The sequence below is a fragment of the Canis lupus genome, chromosome 6 (genome assembly GCF_048164855.1).
Source record: "Canis lupus baileyi chromosome 6, mCanLup2.hap1, whole genome shotgun sequence".
NCBI classification, from domain to species: domain Eukaryota; kingdom Metazoa; phylum Chordata; class Mammalia; order Carnivora; family Canidae; genus Canis; species Canis lupus.
Window position 1 is genome coordinate 11,016,350 of NC_132843.1, and position 23,341 is coordinate 11,039,690.

Consider the following 23,341-nt stretch of genomic DNA (forward strand, 5'->3'; position numbering starts at 1 on the left):
TGCAAAGTGAATCAATAGCCTAAGAATCTACCGAGATAATGATAGATAGCAATGTAATTTTACTGGGACAGTGAGCATGCAAGACTCTGACAACTGCTATGCAAAATTGCATGGGCTTTAAAAATCCACACTATTTCCTTAAGTGTTATTCTTCACTTATAAGGTTTGATTTCCTTATGTATCTTCATATGAATGAAAATGTAAAGTTGCAAGTCTGGAGTTGTGAGCCATGGCCAACCACTCCCCACCTCCCAAGTTCTGTGTTTACTGCCTTACTCACCCACTTTGCATCGGCAAATCATAGAGAGAAGCTAAATGCTCTCAGCTGCACTATACCAAATCAAAGCTGAGATGAATAATGAACTTAATTTTCCATAAAGACATTCTGTTTGGCATTTCAGCTAATAAGGTAAGCTAATGGCAATTCTGGGCTATGGAAAAGAAAATGAATAGTCTTTTTGTGTTTGATTTCTGTGCTAATCCATAATTTTTCTTTTAACATGCTGGAGTTAATTTCATGTTTCACGATGTATGTGAATTTGGGATGAACAGTTTTATAAAGAGTACCCCCAATGCACCCTTTAAAAAAAATAGGCTGCTTGTGGTACTAAAGGGGCTAAGGAAGAAATTCAGCTTTTTAGTAAGAGTAGCATTTCTGTAATACTGTTTTCATCATCTGTAATGCAAAATGAATTTACTTAAACAGCAGAATATTTAGATGCAGCAAAGACTGACAAAATTATTTAAGCACAGCTTATTGAATATATTTGGCATGATATATTATAAATTGATGTTGAATGTGCTCTAGAGAAAGCAGAATACATCATGTTGGTTTCTGAGTCATTTTGTTTCTAAGTACATGTTATTCTAGAGAAGGTAGTAATTTTCAATTGCTAAAATTATTCCACAGCTTCAGGTTAGGTGGGTTTTATTTTGTAGGATTATATTTTTAAAATAGCATACCGGTAACATGAATTTTCGTTCTTCTTACTTTCTTGATTTACCATGGCTTCGATGATTTCAGTTTGTGTGGAAATGTACTTGTTTGTCCACTAAAGTTGATGGGACTAAAAACTATCAGACCTCTCTGAGACTTTCATTGCTACCTTGGCTACTATGCATCAGAAATAAGAGCTAAAACAATTACTGGTTGGCTTAGCTTTTTGTGATACCATTTTTCAGTGTTTAACACAGGGATTTTTATTTTAGCCAGTTCATAGCACAAACTAGCAAAAATCTAGCAAGATGGGGAAAGAAATGATTATCTTTTTTTTTATAAGAATAACAAAAATGAAAAATGCGATGAAGATTTGTTTCCTGGGCTCACTGCCATGTCACCTGAAAAATCAGAGACTCTATTCTCTCAAAGTAGGTGACCTCAAAAGAGATTTCAGAAGTTCTATGCAAAATAGCCAAAGTATGTGGGAAATTTTGGAGAAATGAAAAGGAAACGTTTCTTCTATTCCTACTGTCTAATCTTCCCATTCTGTTTTTACGCGTGGGAAATGAGCTGTGGGCACCGGATATTTTTGTTTCGTGGAAATCTTTAAACATCACCACAGACTTTTATAGAAAATGAAGAACTTTTATCCTTCCTCCCTTTATAATGTTCCCAATGTCTATTTTCCCTTGAGGTATAAACGGGATGCTAAGTTTGAGCACAACTATCCAGCTACTACTACTGATTTAGTTCTCCCTACAGATCACCCATGTTTCACCTACAAATTTTAGGCATTTCTTTTGAAAAGCCTCCAATTTAGTAAACCTATGAGAAGCAGGAATGTGGCATTTTAGTCTATCACGGCTCATTTTTAAGAACACAAAGACAGACATATGTTACTCTTCATACTTCAAAATTCTAAAATATGTTCAATTTCACGGCTATTCTGTGTTTGCAGAACTCTGTTGGAAGCTCAAATATGGTGGCTTGTTTGGGATTTGTAAGGTGTTCATTTTCTTTTCCTCTTTTTCCCCTTCCTCTCTCATTCCTCATCACTCTAGACCATTCTTGACTGCCCCATGCGCTGTTCTGCTTTCTTAATTCTGATATGCTCCTCTTTCCCCTTCTCCTCAGTATCACTGGTCCAGACCTACGCGTTGCACTGTGTCTATTTTAAAGCTGGAACAAACCAGAAAGCAAACTTTTGTAACCACCCGGTTGCTGTTTCCTATTCCCTGTCATTTGTAAACTAAGAAAACTTGTATACTAGCACACCTTTGTATCCACCATTGCTATCTAACCAACCTTATGATGAAAATGTGCAAGGCTGGGATCCCTGGGTGGCGCAGCGGTTTGGCGCCTGCCTTTGGCCCAGGGCGCGATCCTGGAGACCCGGGATCGAGTCCCACATCGGGCTCCCGGTGCATGGAGCCTGCTTCTCCCTCTGCCTGTGTCTCTGCCTCTCTCTCTCTCTCTCTCTCTCTCTCTGTGACTATCATAAATAAATAAAAATTAAAAAAAAAAAAAAAAGAAAAAAGAAAATGTGCAAGGCTGTTGACCTGTATCCTTTTCATGTTTCTTTTTTCTACAGTGGTCAACCCACTCATGCTTCAAGATGACATGTAAAGTTGTTAGTCCTTTCAGACATTCTTAGCAATGCCAACTGCAAGGCATGTGTTATTTACAGACTCACATGTTAACTCTGTGCTTGTTACTCTATTAGGGAGAAAATCTACTGAAAACAGCATCACCACCTTCCCTATGTCTGTGTGTGTGCGTGCACACACACACACACGCACTTAGCAAAGACCACAGAGCAGCCATCTACTGGGGACACTAGTAACCAAGCAGTAGCATTGTCACAGATGGCCCACCATCATAAGAAGTTCTTGGCACTGTTGCAGGAAGACTGAGCAGGAGGCGGCCAACAGATTTGTTCCCAAATACACGTGAAACCCATTCTTGGGGACATTCAGGATTAAGTGGAGGAGGAGCAAAGATGAGAGAGGACTAAAATATCACTAGACTTAGTTATTAATTGTCAATATCACCTCATTTATGCTCACAGCTTGGGGGACCTCAGGATATCTGTGTTATGAAAATAAAGGCATTACTCCAAACCTATCATCTCTAAAACTGGGCTCAGTATCCTCCCTACAAGCCTCCTTCCTCTGTGTTCCCTACCCCTCTAAATAGCACCACTAACTAACCATTATTTTCAACCCAGAAACCCAGGGTAAAACTTTGATTTCTTTTCCCTCTACCTCCCTCACCACATCTCCAAGGTAGACTCATAAAAGTTAGTTGAATGAATGGATAGATGAATGGATGAATGGATTAATCCCCAAGCCCTAGAAATTTTATTTCTATTCACTTCTCTCTGTTCTCTCTGCCACTTTATTAGTTGAGTCTCCAGAGTTTCCCACCGGGCAGCCTGGGTGGCTCAGCGGTTTAGCGCTGCCTTCAGCCCAGGGCCTGATCCTGGAGACCTGGGATCGAGTCCCATGTCAGGCTCCCTGCACGGAGCCTGCTTCTCTCTCTGCCTGTGTCTCTGCTTCTCTCTCTCCTCTCTGTGTATTCTCATGAATAAATAAATAAAATCTTAAAAAAAAAAAAAAAAAAAGAGTTTCCCACCTAGGTGATTACAAATACCTCCTAAGTGGTATCCTCCTCACCCTCAGGATAAAGGCCAAACTCCCAACCATGCCTCACAGGGTAGGACCCATCCGGGGAACATTTTTCTTCACAGCCTCACTGCCTCACACTCCCTCTATTGATGCTGTACTTTGGCCATACTGTTCTACTTTTAACTTTCTTATAGGTGCTGTGCTCTCTTCCCAGGGCCTTTGTACCAGCTGCTTCCTCTTTTGTCTCTTCTGTCCATCTAGCTCAAACTCCTTCCTTCTCTCCTTAGCCCCTTTCAACCTTCTCATCTGGTCTGAGACGGCACTTCCTCCAGATAGCGCTTCCTGGAGGGCTTCCAAATTTGAGCCCAATCCCCTCTCCCAATAATTCCCATAGCACCCATTATTTTCCCACTATGCTTCTACTATTTTATATAGGATGCCTATTCCACTAGCCTATCAGTTCTGTGAAGGTAGATATCCAGCCTCTTAGTCACAGCTGTGGCCACAAACAAGTGCAAAGCCAATTCCATCTGAATGCATGAATAGACACTTGGACTCCTTAACAAGCTTCATTACCTTTTGTTCTGATGAGGTTGCAGAAACCAAATGCAATGATTCTTTATGTTACTCATTCCTACAAAGTACTGTGCTAAAGCAGTTCACATAAATGCTTTAGTCTTCTTATCCTCGTTCCCATTTTACAAATGATCTTATCCTCGTTCCCATTTTACAAATGAGACCACTAAGGCCCCAGTTGCCATAAATGAGCCGGATGTTAAGGCATGAGCCCCTCCCTCTGATTCTAAGGGCCAGCTCTTTCTATTCTCCACATGGCCCACTGCCTGCCTCGAATAAGAAAGCATTTTCAACTTAAAAATGAATTATGAATTGTTCATTAGCTTTCTGACCTCCAATAGTCTGCTCTGAATGCATTTTTTTCCTTATTGTTACTCTGAAGGTAACTTTCTTCGTGCCATACTCTTTATTCTCAAGCTTTTTTCTACAGGCTCTGTGTCTGCAGCATTTTGTCTTTCTTGCTTTCTCCGTAGTAAGAATAACAGCCTCCTATTTTTTTTTATTTCCATTGTCCTTTGACTGGGGGGCTTTTGTGGGGGTGGGGTACACAAGCAAAGGGAAAGAGAATCTTAAGCAGGCTCCACACCCAGTGCAGAGCCCAAAGCAGGACTTGATCTCATCACCTTGAGATCACGTCCTGCACCCAAATCAAGAGTCAGATGCTTAACTGGCTAAGCCACTCACATGCCCCATTTTTGGCTATTTTAATGGTTTTATTATAGGCTATAAAAATATCAAGAAAGATAAATGTGATGCAATGATATATATCCTAATATGAAGAGCTTTGTTTCAATACATTGTTTTTCTTCACAATAGTCCACTGTCCTTTTCAACATGGATTTTTTTCCTGGTCCTGCTCTATGATTACTCTTTCCAACAGTGCTTTTGCCTGAGCTCAGTTATGCCTTAATGCTTGTCGGCCACAGTCTGATGTCAAACACTTAGGGGGCTTCCACTGGTCTTTCATGGGAGAAACAAATTACTTCTGGTTACCACCCAACTGCTTATTTTCTGTGGAAGAAATATCTAGAAGGATGGCTAGAGACAGGACATATTCAGTTTCTGGGGAACAATCCATTTTGTGCTGATCATGATAGTCTGTGGTCCTTGTGATCCAGACCAACACGATGCACACAGTCACAAAATGTGAGAGATGATTCAGCATTGTGTGCACAGCAAATGCTTTCAGATTGGGAAGACTTGGGTTTGAATCCTCTTTCTATCATGTCTCTATCTGTGTGTCCTGGAACAAGTCAATTAACCTTTCTGTGCCTCAGTCTCTTCATTTGTAAAACAAAGATAATAATGGTACCCTAGCTCATCAGAGTAAGTACTCACCATGATGACACTGTTGGTGGTTGAGACATATGGAAAATATCCCAAATATGGCTACATCTCAATCCCAGGAAGCTGTGAATGTTATCTTATGTGACAAATGGGACTTTGCAGATGTGATTAGCCAAGGGAATTGGGAAGGAGAAATTATCCTGGGTTATCTGGGTGGACCCTAAGTGTAATCGTAAGTGTCCTTATAAGAGGGAGTCAGAGAGAGACTTGACCACAGAAGAAGGCCATGAGACCATGGAAGCAGAAGAGAGATTTGAAGATGATATGCTGCTGGTTTTGAAGACAAAGGACAGGGCCTTGAGCTAAGTAATGCAAGGAATGAAGCTCTAGAAGGTGGAAGAGCAAGGACAGAGATTCTCCCCTAGAGCTTCCGGAGGGAGCTCAGCCCTGCCAAGTACCTGGTCTCAGTTTAGTGAACCAGTTTTGGAATTCTGGCTCCTGAACCATGAGAGAATAAGTGTGAGTTGTTTTAAGCCATTAAGTTTATGGTATTTTGAAACAGCAACCTTAGGAAACTAACACAATGGTGATATTTTGGGAACTGAAAGATGACTCCAAATGAGCTGATAACACAAGAAAAATGGCATTACAAAGGCTGATATGTAGGGCAGAGAGGACCTCTGAGTACTCCATGCAGTGCCATGTGTCAGAGAGAGGCCCAGAAGGAAAGGGGCGAAGGGTGAAGCCATGTGTGGGGATTCAGACATGAATAGAAGTGAGGTCTTGCACGGAAAAGAGTGGACGGTGGCTAGGGTGGGATGTGCTAGTGGAGAGTGGCTGAGCAGATGATGAAATGCCTTGTTGAGGCATGAGTGATCAGTTTTGAAGAAAGGCTGGTGTGGGCAATTTCCCTGAACAAACAGGCATGCTGAGGAAGGGAGGAAATGTGGATTTAGAAAAAAGAATCTGTGTCCCCAAAACAAAACAAAAGGAGCCATTTTCTATTGGTCTCTTGGTGCCATATTCCTGATAGAAGACAATCCGAGGAAAGGATTTCTGAAAAAGATTTATTGTGCTTTAAGGCAAGTCAAGACTATTAGCAGGAGACTGAGTGCCTTCTACTTAATCTATTTCTAGCAATACCCAGAGAGGTGTAGGCTGAAATGAAGTTAGTTCATTTGCAATCTCCACGTGTTGTACATAATTTGGTATTTCCTCCAGAACACACTGTGCCTTTTCACACAGCCATGCCTCCCATGTGCTATTTCTCTTCTCTCCTGTAATATCCTCTTCCACCTGGGCCCCACTGGCAAATTCTTGCCCATCATTCAAGTCTCAAGTGAAGTATGACCTCCTTGAACCAGCTTCTGTGTTAATTGCATTGTCCAGTAGGTATTTGTTAGCAATTTCCACACTTCATTGAAACCACATTTAAATGATTGTTGCTCCCTCCCCTCCACTAATTCTACCTTTCCCTCAGTAGACAGATCCCTGGGGGTGAATACCAGTCCACTGATACCATGTCTTCCTCTCCCACAGGACTTGGCATGTAGAAAGCATTCAATAAATGTGAATGGTTGCCAAGAAAGTAGATCTTAAATGTTATCCCCACAAAAAAGGGGAGGTGTTTTAATTGATGTGATGAGGTATTAGATAAAGCTATGGTGGTAATCATTTTGCAATATATATCAAACCAATATGTTGTACACCTTAAACTTACACAACGTTATATATTATATCTCAATAAAGGTGGAAATGGGAAAAAAGAAGATTTGAGGGAGTTCAAGAACAAAAAAAAAGAGGCACCTGGATGGCTCAGCTGTTGGGCATCTGCCTTTGGCTCAGGTCATGATCCTGGGTCCTAGGATCTAGTTCTGCATCGGGCTCCCCACATGGAGCCTGCTTCTCCCTCTCCCTATGTCTCTGCCTCTCTCTGTGTCTCTCATGAATAAATAAAGTCTTTAAAAAAAAAAGAACAAAAAAAAGTGAATGAATGGACGGATGGATTAATTGATTCACCAGTTGTGCCCTACAGGCAGAGTTATCATGAGATAAAGAAAATAATAAAGTTTGTGAATCCCAGGGTCAGTGTGTAAAGAAAATGAGGCCTTCCACCCAGTTCTCTTGAAAGTAAGAAAGTACACAAGTAAATAATAGCAGAACTGCTTCATCCATGATGTGGATATTAATTCCTTATCTGTTGTAGCTCAACTACACAACTCTATATGTGATCTGGAATTTAAAAAGAGATTTTCTTCACCTTCCAGATCAAATTTGCCATCTCCTTCCTGACATGTTTTTTTTTTTTTTTTAAATCAAGGCAGGCTATAAAAGGAAAACAAAATGCCATGTTAAATGCACACTAATTTATTTTCAAATACAGTAAAACCACAGGTTGTTTTTACCTATTGTCTTTCAATTTGAGGACAAATTGTCTAAAATTCACAATTGTTTCCTTAAGGAAGATAAATTTATCATGTGCGATGGATGCTACTATTACTTATGGTTGCTGCTATGATCTTTTTATTACATGTATAAATAACAAGAGCAGTAGTAAAACATGTCACATTCACATTTGGAATAAAATTACCCTATATGAATTGAATGCATCATTAATAAATTATCAAGGGTTTGAATGTGTACAGAATCTACCTACAACAAACAAGCAACTCAAAAGGGCCAATTAGTATGTCCAAATCTCAGGGACAAATTATAAACTACTATCTAATCATTGTACATCCATCTGAAATATTTAGTAAATTTAGAATTACGTAGTTAATAACCTGGCTCTAAGAATTCACTCATTCTAAACAAAGAAGGTTGCAGCTCATTACCAGCTAGGGTGACTATGGGGGAAAGTGAATCCTCCACTTCCCATGTACATCAGCATGAACAATGTGAACACATGAACAATGTGTGTGGAATGCACAGTGCCAGGCATTTGAGGTAATACAAACATGCCTTCCAAGCATGCCCAGTTACTGTGCTTGACAACAGTTGAGCATGTCTAGTTACGCTTGTTTATAGACCACACAGTGGTATATTTGATAGCAAGTGAAAGACCCCAATCAGCATGACTGAAACTGATGAAGAGCTAAAAGAAAAGTTGCCTTGAAAAAAGAGCAACTAGTATTTTAGGATTTCCTTATTTCACGTAAACCAGTTAAATTTTTGCTAGCTTTCATTACACTAGAATCAAGTCCTGTGCTTGTGGAAGGAGAGTGATTTTGTTGGGCTAGAACACCAAGAAAATTCTGTTCTTTTATCATTCATTGAAGATTTCTTACCGCAGATGCGTGGCTATTATTTCTACCCTCTGCCTCTTTTCTCTCCCCAGTTTTAATTCCTGGCTCTATCCTAATCTACGTTATTTTTAAACTGCTAAGAAATCAGATGTCATCAACTAGTAATGTGCTGGTTAAAAAAAAGTCTCTTTTCCAAGCTATCATGGGATCTAGAAAGAGAAAAAAGGGGTTAGTACTTGCTGCATTCCTCACTGCATGTGACTTTGATAATCCGGGGTATTCTGTTTTCTTAAAATGAAATTATAAATTAATGTTTTTATAAGTTTGGTATTTTTGAAAGTTTCGTTTACAAAGAGGATATGTTTGTATAAAGTATAAGATTAATAATGTCCATTGCTTGCCAAAATTAACTTTTTCACACCAGGTCAAAAACCACATACAAATAGAACTGAAGAGTCCTAAAAGGGGCTATATTTAAATTTTACCATATGTCTAAGTGCTTCTTTTTTTTTTTTTTAAGATTTTATTTATCCATTCATGAGAGAGGGAGAGAGAGAGAGAGAAAGAGAGAGAGAGGCAGAGACACAGGCAGAGGGAGAAGCAGGCTCCATGCAGGGAGCCCAATGTGGGACTCGATCCTGGGAATCCAGGATCACAAACCTGGGCTGAAGGCAGGCCCTAAACCGCTGACCCACCCAGGCATCCCTAAGTGCTTCATTTTTATAGAAAAGAAAGTTATTGGGGAGGGAGAGTTAATTCGTTATAGTGGAGGTTTAAACATAAAAGGTAGAAAACAACATATGCTTGAATTCCAAAATCCTGTTATATCACAACACCCCAAATCAGAAAGAAAATGGAAAACTTATCTTGAAAGCCTAGTCCACATGCATGGTGCCCCCTCACAAAACCTCTGTGCCATTTTTTTAACACACTTTTTCACATGTAGCAGCTGGATCTAATAAGAGGTTAAATCTTGCTTTTGTGGTAGAAATTGATTTATTTTCCCCCCCTCATTCTGAGTTCTCCTGTAGCCAGCCCCAGGGCTTTGAGAGCCTGCTTCCTTGTCCCTCATTAGTATTTCTCACTTTTACAGTATGCCACGGGGTACTCAGAACTATACCACGCTATTCAAAAGAAAACACAAAATCCCTGCTCTCAGGAGGAGTTGGGGGGTGGGGACCATTAAAAGCCTTCACAGAATCTAAGAAATGGAAGATACAATAGTGATGAAATAATGTGTCCAGGGCCACTTAGGCCACCTTTGAGAAGTAGATTCCAAGGAGAGATGGAAGAAAGTGTGGTTGAGGACTCTATCTCCTTAACCTGATCACCCTCTGTGATGACTTCAGGTCAGTGCGCTACCTCAGAGCAAGGAGCAGGTGCAAGCCCGAAATGGAGCAAGCCAGGGATTCAAGTCACGTAACAGGAGGGGCGAAAAAGTGCAACGCCTCCTTGGTGGGCAGATACCATTCACCTACTGTCTGTGTGGACAGCATTCAGAGTCAGGACAATGCTTGAGAAGGGAAGAAAGAGAATCTAATCCCATTACCTTTTATGAGTACTCAGAGAAAACATCTCTAAAAACTGAGGATAAAAATGTTGCCTAGTAATGATATGCACCCGGGCTCTCACACAGATCTGATTTCCTCTTTCCTGTTACTTGATAGATGCAATTTCCTCCTAACATGTATTTTTTTTAAATAAAGAAAATCAGTAGGATTCTACGATAGGTGTATTTTTCTAGGTGGAAAAGTGATGCATTTGTCTTCATTTCCTCCTGATGTCGTAATCCTTTGGCATCAGTGATGCTACCAGGATTGGAACACTGATTTTAATATTTCATACCTTAATTGACTATAATTCTCCCATATATCTATTCAGTTTGAAATTTTGGATGACAGTGTATTTTCAGCTCAACCTACTTTAATTCTTATTCTAGACTCTGTGGAATCATATGACAGCAGGTTTAAGGCTGATATTAACCACTTCCTATTTTTGGCAGGTTGGTATAAACATTATTAAATAGGTCTATAAAGTCAGTTAAAATATACTCAAAATCACCTTTATATGCACTTTCATAACCACGGTGCCTGCTGCAGAGCTGACACCAACAGATAGCTGCTGAAGGAGTGATCGGAGAAAGCACATGTCTAGAAGGGTGAACGACGACAGAGTCTCCATCTGCAATTATAAGAAACTACTTCCATCCACATTTAGGCTTCTGTTAAATTAATTACAATCACCCAAAAGCGAAACTCAGATGAGATGCCCTTCTACAACCAGTGACGGTGATCGGTTCCAAAAGTGCTAGAGTTTATATGTTAGAAAGGAGAATAATTTATGTGAGGTCCTCCTAACATAAAACTTGTCTTTCTTATATAATGTACATGGTAAATGTGGCATTAGAGTTCTGCTTCTTTCTCCAAAGGGTATTTTTTTAAAAACACCCACAAATGTCATCCTATCTATTTTTAAGCAGAGTGCTGCTGGGTAACCAGCTGAGTCGTCTAAATCCAATGAGAAAATTCTACGTTTAAATATGCTGTTTTATCTCATTGAAAATAAGTGGTGCAGACTGACATGGACCATATGGATTTTTGCATACAGTTACACGTAAATTTTCTTAACTTTGAATATAAAATTCTAGCCCAAGCTGAAAAAAATAGGAAAGCAAAATAGATTCTTTAGTAATGGCTCTCTAACGATTCCATTTTCTGATTTTCCCGCCCAAGTTTCATCAATTTCCAGTAAAAACCTGTTCCTTGGGTTTTCTTTGCAAGTGACGAAGTAGTATCTGTAGTTTGAAATAATGTAAAGACAACATAAACGTTTAAAAATAGACCTATATGAGTTGTGAATTTTTGGTTTTTTTTTCATAGATTTCATTTTTTAAATGGATTTGGGGGTTTTCCACAGAATTAATTTTCCATTAAAGTTTTATTTGTTAATTCTGAAAAAAAAATACTAATGGTACAGAATGGTAAAGAGTTAAAAGTAAAACCCCTCTGCTTCCCAGCTCCCCATTTCTACTTCCTAAACGTAACCACAACTATCATCCTTCTGATGACATCTTCCTTCTGATGTTTTACACGTGTATTCAAACACAATATATACATGCATTTCTTTTCTTTCTTTTTAACAAACTCTTATCATACTGTAAGTTACTGTTCAGCATTTGGCCCTTTTGACTTTATCATATATTTGATCTTCTCTTCATGGCAGTACATATAAATCACCTCATTCTTTTTAATAACTGTAAAGTGCTTCATTATCTAGGAGTGTTCATTTCTTTAGCAAATGTTTAATGCCCATCTACCATGTGCCAGGCACAGTTCCAGACACTAAGAATATAGAATTAAATAAAAAAATCCCTGCTTCATGAAGACCACATTCTACTATATTTTAACATTTGAGGAACTGCCACATTAACAATATTGAGCAACATTATTCACCATCCCTTTTTTAGCTTTTACAAACAATGCCGTAAAAAATCACCCAGTAAATAAATCTTTATGCTAGTTTATCAGTTCAATAAATTGCAGATATTATTTGTATTCATTCAGTCTTTCAGTCAATTCTTTCTTCATATCATCAACTTCTCTAGGAATGGGTTGTGAAGTGTTCATTGTTAATTGAATTAATGCAATGACAGAGTTTTTACACTTACTCTACCTTTGTAAATCTACCTCTTCAAAGACTTTAATAAAGATATTAAAAATTATCTGAATTGTATCCTTCTGAAGCAACCAATGATAATGCTCATAGGGGAATTAGGTCAAATGAGCCAGTTTCCCTCTACTTTTATTGATCACACATGCTACAAACTTCTGATTTAAGCATTTCATGATAACCAGATGCCTCCCAGACACAATTTTTATGTCCCCATTGGTTTCTGTGTAGCATAAGAACAAAGGCAAGATATTTTGTAAATTGGGGCACCTGGGTGGCCCAGAGGTTGAGCGTGTGCCTTTGGCTCGGGGTCCTGGGATTGAGTCCTGCATCAGGCTCCCTGCAAGGAGCCTGCTTCTCCCTCTGCCTGTGTCTCTGCCTCTCTCTCGTCTCGAATGAATGAATGAATGAATGAATGAATGAATGAATGAATCTTTTCAAAAAAATGTTTTGTAAATTAAAACAAAACAAATAAATGTATTTCTCCATTCATAGAAATTTCAAGAAAATTATGCCTTCTACAAAATTGGGCAAAAAAAAAAAAAAATCAATTGTTACTCATGTGATTCTCATTCAAAAACCCATCCCTAAGAAACCCCAGAGAGGAAAAATCACTTATGAGTTTCTATTGTTTTTATGCACCACATATTTATTACAACTGTAATGAGTTCAAAATTTACATCTAGGTGCATCTTGGATGAAACTAGAGAATGCATTTAAGTTGCCAGATTGAGGGGCGGGGGTGTGTGTGCCAGGGACAAAGTCATCTAACCCCCTCTGCCTCAGTGGTTGGAGGGGAGGATCCCCCTTTCCTGCCTCCTACTCCACAATATCCTACTCACCCCCAGAAAGTATTTACTACGTTTTAGACTTCCAGTGATATCAGGGACATTTGACTGGTTTGGGTAGAAATTGGGTAGAAATGCCTTTCCTCTGGCATTAATTCAGACATTTGACTGGTTTGGGTAGAAATTAGGAAGCCACTTAGTTTTGTGGGTTTTTTTTCCTAATTTAACAACTATGTCCTCGTAGGAAAAATGCTTCCTGTGGACATTCTGACACAAAACTGTTCTGCTTTGTGTCGTCTTCTGGTTGTTGTCCAAACCCGTTTCAGGGAAAACAAAAATAATTCCTTTTTGTCGAATGGGATATCATAAGTGGAGCTTAATTTAATGCTTTTCTATTAATTCAAAATTTGTTACTCTGCACAAACAACTGCCAGCTTGAGTGGGAGGTTAAGGACCCACTCGGCCAGCTGTAGTGAGGGCTGTATGAATTGCAGAAAGCCAGCATTGTTACCAGGAAAGCATGAGTATCTGAAAAACCTGAATCAGGTCAGTTTGACTTATTACCAGAAAGCTAAAGAAAGAAAAGAAGACCAAAAGCCTTTCTCAAAACAAATATATCTGTGTTGCTACTGTCTCAGGGTAACATACAACTTCTGTAATAGGTTAAACATCATCCTTGAATATGAAATCTGCCTGCGTGTTCGTGGATGTGAGAGAGACGAAATACTGAAGACTGAATTGCAGTCAGTGTTTGGCAATAGAAGGGATGATGGTGTGCATGCCATGCGCAGAGATTCTTTTGTATCCAAAGAGAATCATGTACTATCTTGAGTAAGACATCCTTACCTCATTACCATTCTCACTGTAAAAGCGTGGCACAATCTAGGTTTATGATATAAAATGCAAGCCATGTGCCACATACCTATCCTTATAGATCAATGCCACATTCATTTCTCTGTTACTGTCTTTCATTTGCACAGATTCCTGAAGTGAAAAAAATAATGGCATAGACTTGACACAAAGTGGAAGCTCCCAGAGCCTGAGTCTTGTTATGGTTTTTTCCCTTCTACACATAGAGCCCACCCTCCGTTTATCCTCTGCAGATCCAGATAGGGAGATCAAAACAGTTTTACAAGTTGTGGAAGGCACTCATTTAGATTAATGTATTTTTTTTTTCATTTCGTTGAGTCCACTGGATGGATAAATAAGTACAATATAATGGAGCTGAAACGCTCCATATAGGTCCAAGAGAGAAGAGACCTGAATCCTAGCCCAATTTTGCCACATATTAGCCATATAAACTGTAAATGAGGTAAATGATATTTATCAAAACATAATGTGGACAGATCTTCACCCAAAGAAGAGGCATAGAATTTGACATACTTAGGTTTCTTTATTGGTAGACATCCTGTGACCATTATGCTGCTCATATGGATGGCAACTCTCTAAGAGAACAATGCCATATAGAGCATGTCCCAAACCTCTTCTGTCTTAGAACCCTCTTCCATGAAGCATTTTGATGGAAGAGTGATCCATGAAATGTGTTTTAGAATGCACTGGGTGAGCTAAAAAATTTTAGGATTCTGCTTGACTGGTCCTGCCGCAATCTGGTGATGGGGCCGTGTGGGTTTAGTAGGGGTTCTATTCCACCCCACTGTGGAATGTGGTTGTGTTTCCCCAGAGATCTTCATAGAAACATCCAACTTCAGCTCCCTGGAGGCCACCACAACCTTTCCTCTGGATGCTGGCTATATATGTCCACCCCCTGACAAACCTACCACAGATACTATACCAACCCCCATCAGCTTCTTCACCGACCAGGCCCCTCCTGACCTGCAGTCCTTCCTACTAGCCCACATTGGATGCTATATTTCTTCCCTGCCATTGGTGGAGAAAAATCCAGGACTAAAGATTCTCATGCTTACTTCTCAACTATTTAATAAGTCAGGTATATCTTAGGTGATATAATAAAAGATTTCATGAGCACTTTTATCTTATTTTCTTATATCTTATTTGATACATTGCTTGGAACTGAGTATATAGACATGAAAAAAGCAGAGTTTCTGCCAGACAAATAATATCATCCCTCCTCTCAAGTTGCTTACAGATTGGTGGGTGAGCCAGATTTATAAACAAATATTCTTAAAATATTGCGATAGTGTCACATTAATAGTATGTGCAGGTTGTTACAGTAATTCTCTATTTAGGTTAGCTCTATATTCATTTTATTAAGGCAGGTCATTGTGGAATTCCTGGCCTTTTAGAATGTAGAAGGGCTGAAATAAAGGATCTGAAGCTCCTATTTATTTCACATGATGTGATGGTTCAGGTGACTAGATTTTCCTGTTCATTGGTCAGCAAGAAACAAACATTTCATAAATGGCTTCCCTGCTTTTAAAAACCTGTCAATTAAATTCAGAATAACTTATTTTGTCTTATTAAAGAGAATGCACCTGTCAGGCACTCCGCTAGGCACTGTGTGCAAAGCTGGCACAGCAAGGTTTCTCTGCTTGGATGGCCTTTGCAGATGTTCTGAACAGCTGATTAGGGAGTTGGTGTTTACATATAGGTTTTTGGCCCAAACTCCTTAGAAGAGTGAACAGAGCATATGCAGCTCACAACTGAGGAGAATGTATATGACAGTAAACACTGAGGTGGCCCTGTCTGCCTCTGGAGTCCCGCGCCCACTACCTCAGAAGCTGCCACTAGAGTCTCCATCTGTGATGGGTAGTTCTGTGTGGCCACCTGGCTAGACTAGAGTCCTCAGTTATTTAATCAAACACTAATCTAGGTATCGCTCTGAAGGAAGCTTATAGATATGGCTACTATCTACAATCAGTTGACTCTAAGGAAAGATTACCCCCTGATAATGTGGGTAGGCCTCATCCAATCAGTTGAAAGGCCTAAGAACAAAACTGTGGCTTCCTAGAGCAGAAGAAATTCTGCCTCAAGACTCAGCTCCTGCTAAGTTTGCAGACCACTAACCATCCCTACGGATTTCACACTTACTGCTCCCCATAACCACATGAGAGAGTTCCTTTTTTTTTCCACTTCTGTTGATTTTTTAAAATTTATTTTCTATTTAAATTCAATTTGCCAACATATAGTATAACACCCAGTGCTCATCTCATTGGGCGAGTTCCTTAAAACAAATCTGTTCTGGGCAGCCCGGGTGGCTCAGGAGTTTAGCACCACCTTCAGCCCAGGTGTGATCCTGAAGACCCGGGATCATGTCCCACGTCAGGCTCCCTGCATGGAGCCTGCTTCTCCCTCTGCCTGTGTCTCTGCCTCTGTGTGTGTGTGTGTGTGTGTGTGTGTGTGTGTGTGTGTGTGTGTCTCATGAATAAATAAATCAAATCTTAAAAAAAAAATCTGTTTTGTCTGTTCTGCTCTGAGGACATCAGCCCAATCAACTGTCCCTTACACACCAGCCTCTAGAAATTTCGCAAGTGCACTGATCTTCCCCATCCCAAGCCCCCTCCTACTCCAGGCTGAAGTAACCTTGAAACTATTGCATATTCCATCATGGTTCAGATCTGCTATGAATTAAATAGAAGGTAGGGGTTGGCCTCATGAGGGAATTTAATCATCATGGACGATATAATTTCTACATGAAAATACCTTTTGAATTCCAAAATCAAGCAATTATCTAATAGAAATTGTATATGCATTTTTTAACATCATTTATGTCCTTATAGTTAGGTCCTGATATATATGTTACTGTCCTCACTTTGTTTGAGAACACTGAGGTTAAAAGATGTGAAAGTCATCGGACCAAAATCACACATCTGGGAAGTGAAAGAGTCAAATCTGAATCCAAGTTTACCTGATTCCAAATTCTATACTGTATTCATTGTGCTATGCTCCTTCCCTATAAGTGAAAAGCTACCTGGGTAAGAATTGCCTGGTAGGAAAATATTCCATTTTTCTGTGACACTTTTGTAGGAGCTCTGTATGCAGGATTTAAACATTAAAAGACACGTTTCATATGGATGTCAGAGGCCATATCAATTAAAATAAAATAAAAAAAACAGGATTGTTCTAAGGTGAATAAAAGCCTTTTTAAAAATTGTTGTAATTAGCTTTTAAAAATGTTTTGAACCTCACTGCTCCTGGCCCTTAGAGGCTGATATATCAAAAACATGCAAAGGCATTTCCACCATCAGGCTGCCTTGACCTGGCTTTGTAGAAGTTGTCCTAACCCAACTAATGGACTCCCTCCATCTGTTTAGGCATCCCTGGCCAGTGCTTTCTCTGACTCTTGGCTACACAGGGGCCCATTCAGAAAGGACAATCTTGTTGTCCTCATTCTGAAGTTAGAGAACTTTTATGAAATATTCTTCTATAAAATTTCAATCAGTGAAAGTTAAGGTAGGTAAGAGCCAGAGAGCTCAATTCTAGAACTATTACTTTAGGGTCTCAAAGCTATTCATTCAACAAGCACATATTTAAACATTTACTACTGTACAGGAGGTACTTTGGGAGAAACAAAGATGAATCACATTGTCCCAGGATTAATAATGAATGCGGCGGTGCTCTGTGCTAGATGTTTTCAAAACAGTGCTTTTCAAGCCAACGATAGCAACCAATTAGTGGCTAGTGAAATCAATTCAGTTGGTCATAGAAAACATTATTTTTAATTAAATTGAATACAATAGAAGAGAACAGAAAAGAAGATAGAGTACATGGCACACAGGTTAAGTCAGTCTTTCTTTCTTTCTTTCTTTCTTTCTTTCTTTCTTTTTCTTTCTTTCAGTTGTATATGTGCATATACAGTTTCCAAAGGAAGATGTATTCCATACTGTGAAATGTAGTCAAAAACTATTTAAAAGCTACTGCTCTAGAGAGAGAGCAAAAGAAGAAAACAAAAGCTTCGCTCTCAAGAAGCTTGCATTTTGCTGGGAAGATAAAGCTAATTAATGAACAGCAGAACTCTTTGTAGAAAGCAGCTAATGACTAAGGAATACAATGAATGTTGCTGATTTAGTGTACCCGTGATATTAAGACCAGGAAAAAAATCACTGTGACAGTTCATTACTCCTTCCTCCTTTTTTTTTTTTTTTTTTAAATTTTTATTTATTTATGATAGTCACAGAGAGAGAAAGAGAGAGAGGCAGAGACATAGGCAGAGGGAGAAGCAGGCTCCATGCACCGGAAGCCCGATGTGGGATTCGATCCCGGGTCTCCAGGATCGCGCCCTAGGCCAAAGGCAGGCGCTAAACCACTGCGCCACCCAGGGATCCCCTACTCCTTCCTCCTTAAAAAATTCCTCACTTGGCTTCCAGGACAACACACCTTGCTGATCTTTCTCAGAATCCCTTGTTTGTTCCTCCTTAGCTCCCTATCCCCTGTGGTTGGGTCAGTACCAAATGGGCACAGCTCTTGGTCACTTTTCTCTATCGACATTCATTTCTTAGGTCACCTCCGTTATTATCTGAGCTTTAAATACCATGTGAGCGCCCACATTTGTTTCTGCAGCCCAGACAGCCTGAACACCCAGCCTTTCATATCCAGGGCCTTAGTCAACCTCTCTACTTAGATGTCTCATGGGCATCTCAAACTTAATATGTCCCAAACTGAACTCCTAATCTTTACACCCCAGCCCACACCTCCCTTAGGTTTTCTCATCTCAACTAATGGGAATTCAATCCCATCAACTGACCAAGCCAAAAATCATGAATTCATTCTTAACTTTTCTCTACTCTCAATTCCCATGTCCAAGTCATCATTGAGAAGCCTACTGGCTCTATCTTCTCCCTACCTCCTCCACTACCACCATTCTCACTGCCTTCAATTCCAGTCTGGATTAGTGTATGAGCCTCCAAATTTTCCCCTCTAGAAACCTCAACTCAGTAAGCCAAGTGATTCTTTTAAACCAGGACCCGTCACATCTCTCATCAGAAGCTCCAAGCTATTCGTATCTCTCCGAGGAAAAGCGACAACCCTTCTAGTGGCCTATGAGGCCCAGTGATCTGGACCCCCTCCCCACCCATCACCATTCTGTGCTCATCTCCTGTCTCCTCTCACCCCACTGCCCTACTGGGCCTCCAAAGGCAGCATGGCAGGCAGGTCTCACCAGCCAGACTTTCTTACTCTTCTTTCTGCTCCAAACACTTGCCCTACAGATCTTTCAGCTGATTCCCTCCCCATTTGATCTTTACTCAAGATCGGCTTCTCAGTGAGGTCTCCAAGGACCATGCTCTGCAGTACTGCAAATCCCACCACACTCCCTCTCCCTCCTCTGTGCACACTTTGTTCCCATCTCTTGCTTTCTTTTTCTCTGTAGTACAGCCCATCTAATATGCATTTTACTTACTTTATTCATGCCTATCTTCCTCCTTCCCCATTATACATACTGTATCCCCAGTACCTAAAATAGCACCTGTTTCACAATAATAGGCTCAATAAATATACATTGAGTAAATGAATAAATCCCATTAAAGGATTTTGAAAGAGTCACAAAAGAAATGGTACTTAATTAACTCCACCTTAACCACTAAGAAAAGGAAGAAAATACCATAATAAAGTTTGGTCTAAGAAACCTCACCTCAGATTCTACAAAGAATACTCCAACCGAGGCATTTCCTTTCAACAGAGCCTGAGCTAGCTTGGAAATAATGGTTCAGATATATGTTGAGTGTCATGCTCATCCATGCACATGCTTGTGTAACAATTCCTATTAGTTCTGTATCATGCTGCCTAGAGGAATTGGATTGAAATATAGCCTTCGAGTACAAATCCTCAAAAGGCCATTTTCCCATATGATAATTTTTAAAGGGGAATTTTGTATTACACATGTGCATAAAGACACCCAAAATATTATTCCACTCTTTCTAGATGTCAAGAACTATATTCACATAATTCGAAAGATGATGGTTTAATTGAATTAAAATGAATGGTGTTCACAAAGGAGAGATTCTATTTTTGCCTATTTGTTTTGTTTTTGTTTTTGTTTTTTTAAATTTTTTTATTTATTTATGATAATCACAGAGAGAGAGAGGGGCAGAGACACAGGCAGAGGGAGAAGCAGGCTCCATGCACCGGGAGCCCGATGTGGGATTCGATCCCGGGTCTCCAGGATCGCGCCCTGGGCCAAAGGCAGGCGCCAAACCGCTGCGCCACCCAGGGATCCCTATTTTTGCCTATTTGAATACAGTCTACTTTTAGGTGTCATGAATGTATCTTGGAATGAAAAGTCCAAACAGGTGGACCACCAAGGTGCCCCAGTAATCAGATGATAGTGATTTTTTGAAAAGCAGAAAATTTTGAGCTGTATCTCTTCTTAAATCTTTTGGTTCTTTCTGATAGACACCAAATAGCTAAGTTAATGGTGTATGTACAAATCTAATAATTTATGGTCCTGTTTGAGAAACTTAGTATCCCAAACTTAATAGTAAACTAAAGGAAAATATTTGATGAAATCTGTTTCAAAATTGGTAATTTTTGAAATTAAGAATTAATACTAGAGATGATTGATTTGATGCAAACTAGCTGTTCCAAGCTCATCAGACTTTAAGTTCTGAGGCTAAAGATCCATATCTATAAACATTGACACGTAGCAGGGTCTCTGAACTGCTGAGAGATTTGAAGATTTTAGTCCACACCAACGTTTAGTTTTGATGAATGATGTTTCTACATCTGGGCTTCAGTTGACTTCAGGAAGATCACTAACCTACCTACATTTCTGCTTTTGAACACCAGACACAGAATTCAAATTTGCCTCAGGGAATTTAACTTTTGCAATTATAGCTACAAACCACAGGGGATATAGTGGACAGATGCCACCATGCATGACTACAGCGACGATGGCTCACCTAGCCATTGCAAGCAAACAGATATGCCTCAAATATGCCAGAAAGACATGCGAGGAATGAACAAGTTGCATTAAAAACTAAGAAAGTCTCTAAATTAGCTTATCATTGTCAACGGAAATAAATGTAAGATACTTACTACAGACCTAAACCTCTGTTGTTTTTAATCTTGCAACTTTTAAGATGTTTATGATCTTGCTTGTATATAAAATCTGTAGCCAACTGTAACTGCTGGATGATGGGTGTTCTGTGGTTCTTCCAAGCATCTAACCCTCCTTTCTTGTTACAGTTGTCAAAATGTTACAGCATTGTAGCTCCCCGTAACTTAATGTTTGAGTTTTATATTTAATGGAAAATTGCTAAGTTTTGAAACACAGACAGAATAATATAACATAGAAATTTGAAATAAACCTGCCCTTCAATTCTAAATATGATTTACTAACTGTACAATTTACTGTAAGTTATTTAATAGCACCAAGTCTCAATTTTCTCATCTTTGCAATGGGATTAATAACAACATAGGGTTTTGTATTGAATGAGATAATGTTTGTGTGTTGGGATTATGAAAAGACCAGCAGTAAGTCCTAAGGCCAATTTCTTCGCTATGGATGTTCTGAATGAAAAAGGAAATATCTTTAACCCAGTGTTCCAAGCAAGGGTAGAGATGCTTGCCTACCAAGCAGGCTTAGATCATATGCTCAGCCCTGACCCGAGCCAGGCGCCTGGGGAATGTGATGTGTTGATTGGCTAAGCCAACTTTTGTGCTGCTCCTGAGATGCATGGACTTCAAGTGTGTTTCCTTCTGGGGAGGAAGGGTTCTCCAGGGCCAAATCATGAAGATGTGACTACAAGAACCAGAATTAGAATCAGGGTCACAAACCCCACAGATGCCCACTACAATCAAAATGTAGGGTAGACAATGAAGAAAATTAATTTTCCTCCCCTATCCTCACATTATACCAGAATGTGATATCTTAGTAGCTACCTCTTGATGTGGAATCACAGGGCATCTTCCCAACAGCAGCCCCTTTGTCATCAGCTGTCACCTCTCCTAACATTTTCTACCAGCCCCAAAAGCTTATGGATCCCTCCCCTCCATTAAGGGGTCACAGATCTTGCCCCTTGCATTTCTCCCATAATGCCTTTTCTCAATGGTATCCATGCACTTCACACATAGACATTCAACTCCTAAGGAACAGTTTTACCATCAGGGAAGATTTTGAAGAACAAAGTACAAACTCAGTAAGTGATTCAAAGATACTGAAATACTCCACTCAGCTTCACTTGCTTTAAATCTACTTTTCCCTTTCCTTCATCTATCCCCTGAATTTGCCCAATCACTTAAAACTTGTAAACACCTTTGAGACCAGAGACTGTGTTCTAGAAACTGCTTTCGGAGTATTTACCCAGTACTATTGTGTTAGGTACCCTGTAGATACCTATAAATGTTCGTGGGTGAGAATAGTCCCATAGGGTCATAGTGATGGAGTCACTATTGCATCGTGCTGTTTACAAAGTTTTGTTTAAGAGTGTTTAAAATTTTTTCTTTGGAGGGAGATGTAGCAAAGGGTCTAAGCCCTATTTAAAAAGAGGTAGGTATTCGCTCTTGTCCTTCAAAGGTCATCTTTCATCCATCTGAAGCAAATTAAATTTTGCACCCCCTCTGGGCTTCATGGGGAGTTAGAAAGGGTGGTTGCCAGGGAAATCTGATTGCAAAACACCAATCACACCTGGGGATCTGCACATCGTGTTAATTGTCCTTTTCCTATTCTTGCTCCTTTTTTTTCTGCTTTTGCTATGAGAAGAGCAAGCTTAAAAGGCTACAGGGACATTTATGCCAAGTCGCATTTGTCAAGTTGAAAGCTGTGTGGAGCAGAAAAGCAGTTCTCCCAGCTGTAAAGAAGATGCAAAGGACCCGAGTGAGTAGGGAATCTGAGAGCTCGCTAAAAGTGCTTAGAAGGCAGAGACATTCACGCCATTTCTGTAAACAGGTTAGGCAGGCATTCTGAAATCCAGGGTGAAGCCTTCTCACCACTGGGGTGCATGCAGCCCCCCACAGCCATCCTTAAAAGGTATGGTTGTCCTGCAGGGTTTCCAGTCCTCCCAAAACTGTCCATTTGTGTTTAAGCACTGGCTCACAATAGCAGTTGGTAAGGGCACTGTGAGACAGTGAGACAGCTAATGCTGTTTTACTCCTTAATTATTTTAAGTATTTATTAGTTTAAACCCTCTTCATCAGTACTAGTAATTAGTGACAAGATAATATTTCTGCTTATTTCATTAGTTCCATTTTATGCTTATTTTAAATATAAAGTACAGCTGTGTGGGAGCATGCACTCCTCCCCCCCCCCTTTATTTGTTTAGTCACTCAATCAATATACATTCATCAGAGGCAGGA

At 39.7% G+C, this 23,341-nt stretch overlaps 1 protein-coding gene across 30 annotated transcripts in view; it reads left to right on the top strand.

Annotated features, from left to right (window-relative positions):
- Window positions 1-23,341, top strand: part of DLGAP1 (DLG associated protein 1) — an 874,662-nt gene that overhangs the window by 578,518 nt on the left and 272,803 nt on the right. For 4 of the 30 annotated variants that reach the window (XM_072828908.1, XM_072828909.1, XM_072828894.1 and 1 more), the window contains exon 2: window positions 22,749-22,862. The exons of 24 other annotated variants lie outside the window; for them this stretch is intronic. In XM_072828908.1, coding sequence (XP_072685009.1) covers window positions 22,749-22,862 — 114 coding nt within the window. Of the gene's footprint in view, window positions 1-258; window positions 410-22,748; window positions 22,863-23,341 lie in introns of those variants that run through there. 2 more of the 30 variants (XM_072828895.1, XM_072828900.1) reach the window with 2 other exon arrangements.